This window comes from Impatiens glandulifera, chromosome 2, assembly GCF_907164915.1.
Source record: "Impatiens glandulifera chromosome 2, dImpGla2.1, whole genome shotgun sequence".
Taxonomy (NCBI): Eukaryota; Viridiplantae; Streptophyta; class Magnoliopsida; order Ericales; family Balsaminaceae; genus Impatiens; species Impatiens glandulifera.
In genome coordinates, this window is record NC_061863.1 from 52,439,040 (window position 1) to 52,444,710 (window position 5,671).

Genomic DNA, 5,671 nt, shown 5'->3' on the forward strand with positions numbered 1-5,671 from the left:
TACTAAAATCAATACAATTTCATATTACAATACAAAATAAATCAATAAATTTACTATGAATAAGCATTTTGAAGAATGAGGGCTATTCAAAATTTAGTTAAATAAATTAAACTGGTCTCTAAAACTAATAATAATGTCACTCGTTTTTAAACAATTAATAAATTTTCAACCAATTTACCTTTTAAAAAACTGATTTTAACATCAATTAATAACTTTTGAACAAATTAGCTTAAAAAAAATATGTGTATACCAAATTATTGCACTTTGCACGAATTGCTCATTAATTAATTATTTAAAATAATATATAATATATAATAAAATTAAACTAATATTCATTTTAAATATTTATTATATAAATAATGAAAAATAATATATATATGTAAATTATGTATATAATACAAGAAAACAAATTTAAGTAGGGCGACTTCAAATAACTTAATTAATTCCACGAATTGGAGGATTGTATGAGGATTTATCCCAAATCGAAGAATCATATAGAGAGGCCATTTTATCAACTATAAAAGGGACCAGAAATCGGCAAAAAGCCCTAGAAAGATTCAATCTTTTTTTTTGGAGCTGGTCTGGAGCTCGGAGCTTTAGCAGTGCAGCGGGCTGATTTGAACCAGAAGTGCACCACGTTAGCAACAACTTTAAGGGTTTTCAGATTTAATCATGTAAGTTCTTTCCCTAGCTAAATGTTTATGACTGGGTTAACTTAGAAATTGTGTCTAGGATTTGAAATGTATTTCTGCTTTTCTAATTTAGTATTTGGAATTCAGATTTATATAATGAATGGTTTGTGTTTGTTGAATCAATGCATGAATGTCATGGTTCTACTGTTTCAATTAGAATAGATTTAGATAACTAAATATTGAAGTGATTTGAAATTAAAGTTGTGATCAAAACTTTGAATTGGGATAAAATGTTTAATGGAATTGACATTCTTAAATTCATTTTGTGTCTAAATACTTGGAAAATGAGAGGTGGGTTTGGGAAGTTTTGGTTTTTAATTGGGTTGAGAATTAATTTGACTATTAGCATTATTAATCCATTGATTCTGTTATGTTTAAGCTTAGAATTACTTAAGGTCCACATTGATAAAGAAATTGAGAGTTGATCTATGAATATGGCGAAATGAGGAACATGAACCAAATATGAAGTTTAGGCTTATTCAATTTGGGAGTTGATGCTTTTGGTCAATACAGGTTGATGTTTAGTTTTGGTTTAATCCATTTAAGAAAGAAGCATTCTCTTGGGTATAGGTGCAAGTTGTAGGCGTGTGTTTGTAGCAGTGAGTTAAACGTTAGAGAGGAGCTAGGTCTTCCTTCTCTATGGCGGCATCATTCAGGTGGTTGTTGCAACTACATAAAGACGTTCCCAAAGCTGCAAGATTCTACTCGGAGGGGTTGGGTTTCACTGTCAACGTATGTACCCATCGTTGGGCTGAACTTGAATCCGGCCCCCTCAAGCTAGCCTTAATGCACACATCCAGGTACTCTTTCTCCATTCCTTGCCTCCCTGTACACATAATGGAATGATGGATCTATGATTTTTCTCAGTCTGGTTATCTTTCATGCCTTAAATCACATAATGTTGTGCTCTTCTCTTTGTTTTAGCTTGACCTAATTTTCATTTCTGAAATGTAGGTTAAGATCATAAAAAACAAGGTTAATTGACTATGAATTCGGATCTTTGCAATTGCTGTGTTAGGATTGATAGCTTGAAACTGGAAATGAGAAATCACATGAATTGTTTCCTCAAACTTTGTCTTGCATTTCCTGAAAGTCTAAAACTCTATTGATTTCCTGCTGTCTTTCCAATGGCATAAACCAATGTTCCTTCTACAAGGTTCAGGCTTGAATAGAAGAGAAACACATCAGTTAATAGCAGATAATATGAAGAAGAGTGTCAAATTAGGATTTAAACAGTAAAAGACTGAAGCCATTCATGTTCTCATAATCAAAACCCATTGAAATGCTCATTGAAGGGCTATCTGGAGATCAGTTTTGGCTCATATTTTTCATTGAGCTGCCTTGTTGATTCATCATTCTTGCATTTGCCTGACTCAGAGATTGGTTTTAACTGCTGGCTTTAATATTTCAGTGAAAATACGTCACAGAAAGGATATTCTTCTCTGTTGTCATTCACAGTGACAGATATTAATAGCACAGTAACAAAACTAATGACTTTAGGAGCAGAAATGGACGGCTCCATCAAATACGAGATACATGGAAAGGTAAACCAAAATAAAATATAGTTATGTTTTTCAATTTCAATATAAATAAGTTTGTCTGTATAAAAGAACCTTGATTCTTAGTGTTACCAAAATCCTGCACATACAAAAACCCTTTCAAATTTAGCTTCTTCTGTATATAATTTCAACAGAGAGATGAATTGTCCTCCTAATTGATGACTTATTTAACATTTAACTTTCAGTTTTATAAAACACATAATACTCTTTTTCATTTTTAATCTGTGAAATCTCTGTAATGGTTCCTAACATGCTTGGGTTTGACAGGTTGCAGCAATGAAGTGTGTAGACGGGCATATGTTGGGCTTATACGAACCAGTTTAAGACAGTTGAAAATGGAAGTTGTTTGTGAGATTAAATGCTTTTGAAATTATCTCATCATAGATTTTCAAAACAAATAGAGAGGAAGGTCAGTCAGTGACAAGGAAATACATAAAACACACACTCATCTAAAATCCTCCACATTAGTACATTTGTTGTTTGTTCCTTGAAAGTGCATAGGGTAGGATTTGTCCACTTTATTTTGAGTGTTTCAAAGGAATAATGATAGTGAAATGGGTAAAAAAAACATCTTTCTGTTTTGCCATTTCAATTCATTCGGGTATTTATTATCATTGTCCACAATCACAACCCTATTTGAAAATTTGTATTTTGTGTATATATTTGTCACAATCCTATAAGATAAAAAATTGAATGTTTTTGTTTATCTTGGCTTGTTTGAGGAAAGCGTTTTTTGGGTTTTATCTGTTTTTTATTCTAAAAACCCTTATTTGATAAAAACTAGGAAAAAAATGGTTTTTAAAATTTGAAACTAATTTATCCTTTGACTTTAGAGAATATGGTGTAGGTGAAAGAATGATGGTTTAGAGAGGGGATAAAATTATAAGATAGTTTTGGTATTTAAATGATAAAATTAATTGATTTGATGATTGATAAGTTGTTTGGGTTTTGGGATAAAATTTAGTTTTATCCCAAAAATCTTTTCATCAAACGAACTCTAAGATTCAAAGCCCGCTTCAATTCAAAAGTAATGATGACAATTTAAAACCGCATTACGGTAATCGAACCGAACGGTTTTTTCCTGGTTTGACATAAGTATTTGTGTTCCTACACCGATTTCATTCCGATTATACTAATAACACAATTAAATATATGTATATAAAAAAAAATATTTATTTTTTAGAATATAGTACGAAAAAAATTGGTAATCTATATGATTGTGATTGATTAATTTGAAAAGTGTACAAATGATACAACGTGAATTGCTAAATTTTTAAATTAAATATATATATATATGTATAAATAAATAAATAAATAAATAAATAAATAAATAGTTGTTAATAAAATATTATTTATTTGTTGACAAAGAATTTAGGAAGACCGACTCAATTATTATATTATTATAAGATATTTTGGTGATTGAAAGAAGGTGGATCCAGAATATTTTGGGTGGAAATCGTGAATAAGAGGATTCTAGGGTTAATAAGTTATATCTCAAAGTCGTTGGATCTAGGGTTTTCAGAAGAATGCCGAAGAATAAAGGTAAGGGAGGTAAGAACCGTAAGAGAGGAAAAAACGAGGCCGATGACGAGAAGCGCGAGCTTGTCTTCAAGGAAGACGGACAGGAATATGCACAGGTCCTTCGGATGCTCGGCAACGGTCGTTGTGAGGCCACGTGCATCGACGGGACGAAACGCCTCTGTCATATCCGCGGAAAGATGCACAAGAAGGTTTGGATCGCTGCAGGTGACATTGTCCTAGTCGGTTTGAGAGATTACCAGGATGACAAGGCAGATGTCATCCTTAAGTACATGCCGGATGAGGCTAGGCTCCTTAAGGCTTACGGCGAGCTTCCGGATAATGTTAGACTCAACGAAGGAATTGCCGGAGGTCTGGACGAGGAAGACGATGGTGCTGGAGATGATTACATTGAGTTCGAGGACGAGGATATTGATAAAATCTAGGTTTTTGTTCCTAATCTTGTTCCTATCTCCTTTCTCGTTTGAGAATTATAGAATTGCTCGTACTCTGCGTTTTTCATATCAACATACTTTATCTTATTATGTTGCCGGATTCTTGGTTTTGGTTTTTCAATTTGCTTTTTATGTTGAACATTGCTGCTTTTCTTCTTCCTCTGTTTTGTTTATTTGAAAATTTGATATTGTTGCAGGAGAGAATGTTAACACAATTATATTTCTTTACAAATACAATTCCAATCTCCATTCCTTCATCTTTTTTTTAGGGTTCTTAGTTTCTTTTGATATTAATTTCAATTGTCATTCATTCCATTGATGTTGAAGATGATGCTGTTTTTTGGATCTTGATATGGTACTAGGTTAAAAAGGATAAAATAAAAGACCCTAAGTTTAATTTGAGTATTATTAAATGGCTCAATAAATTCTATCACTTTGCATAAATGAACTTAAAAGAGACAATGGTAGGCCAATGGTGATAAGATAGTTGATGGGGGAAGTGTCACTTAGAGCAGGCTTATGACAATGACAATAAGGGAGCCATTTTTATTATTTTATACTTCTTCTTTTTTGTGGGTTTTATATATATATATATATTTTAAATCATATGTAATGCTGTTTTTTTCAAATATACAATTATCTTAATTCATCAATATTTTTTTATATAATTTAAATGCAATCATTAATAAAATATTAAAATATATTTACTTAAAAAAAATCAACAAAAATCTTTAAAATTCTACATTCAAACAAGCTCTATATTGAGATTTTTTTTATAGTGATTTATTCTTAACATTGTCTATTACAACATGACAGTTCATGAAAATAGAGTTTTTAATATGAATAAAAGTATCTCATTTGAGATACTTTTGACACTTAGCTCGTTTCATCAAATTCCTTTTTATTTTTATTTATCATTAAAATATCTTTCCTGTATTTTTATTAAATTTAAATTAAATTAATAATCAAACAAATAAAAAAAACTAAATTATCTATTTTTTTAACAAAAACAAAAAATTCTAAAAAATCAATATCAAACCATATTAAATTATCATAAAAAATAATTTTTATATATATTTAATGATAATGTTGGAATTTAATTAATATTACGGAGAGTTCGTCCCATAATATGGTCTACTTTTTTGGTATGACTCGTGTGAACAAAATGTTATGCGTTATAATACATGAATGGTTAGTTAAGATGATTCCATATAATTTTTGTTTAATTTTGGGAGTCAAATATTTAATTTAAGATATCGTTCTTGGAATGAAATGTTATTCACGGTGAAATTCTTACGAATGATATGTGAATAAAAAAATGTTATATTATGGTTAGTCGTTTTCGTATGTGACACGAAAAAGTTAAATTGTCAACTCACTTATTTTGCATTCTCCAAAGATGACTAGTATATGGAGTTTTTGTGGAGTACTAATGCGATTCATTAGG

The 5,671-nt window shown here is 30.5% G+C and overlaps 2 protein-coding genes across 2 annotated transcripts; both read left to right on the top strand.

The window, feature by feature from the left end:
* Positions 1–469: 469 nt before the first annotated feature.
* Positions 470–2,916, top strand: LOC124927262. The gene is made up of 4 exons (XM_047467652.1): positions 470–674; positions 1,263–1,492; positions 2,104–2,236; positions 2,519–2,916. The coding sequence occupies exons 2-4, from the start codon at positions 1,332–1,334 to the stop codon at positions 2,573–2,575; spliced, it is 351 nt and encodes a 116-aa protein (XP_047323608.1). The 5' UTR covers positions 470–674; positions 1,263–1,331; the 3' UTR covers positions 2,576–2,916.
* Positions 2,917–3,686: 770 nt separating this feature from the next.
* Positions 3,687–4,363, top strand: LOC124926424 (eukaryotic translation initiation factor 1A-like). The gene has a single exon (XM_047466650.1). It carries the CDS (start codon positions 3,778–3,780, stop codon positions 4,213–4,215), a length of 438 nt encoding a protein of 145 aa, XP_047322606.1. The 5' UTR covers positions 3,687–3,777; the 3' UTR covers positions 4,216–4,363.
* The last annotated feature ends 1,308 nt before the right edge of the window (positions 4,364–5,671 follow it).

What these genes read in the sequence shown, in the direction of transcription:
- LOC124927262 (XM_047467652.1), top strand. Translation starts at nt 1,332, where the DNA reads ATGGCGGCATCATTCAGGTGGTTGTTGCAACTACATAAAGACGTTCCC. An exon ending in GCCTTAATGCACACATCCAG is followed by an intron (nt 1,493 to 2,103) that starts GTACTCTTTCTC and finishes TTAATATTTCAG; the next exon opens with TGAAAATACGTCACAGAAAG. An exon ending in AATACGAGATACATGGAAAG is followed by an intron (nt 2,237 to 2,518) that starts GTAAACCAAAAT and finishes TGGGTTTGACAG; the next exon opens with GTTGCAGCAATGAAGTGTGT.
- LOC124926424 (XM_047466650.1), top strand. Translation starts at nt 3,778, where the DNA reads ATGCCGAAGAATAAAGGTAAGGGAGGTAAGAACCGTAAGAGAGGAAAA.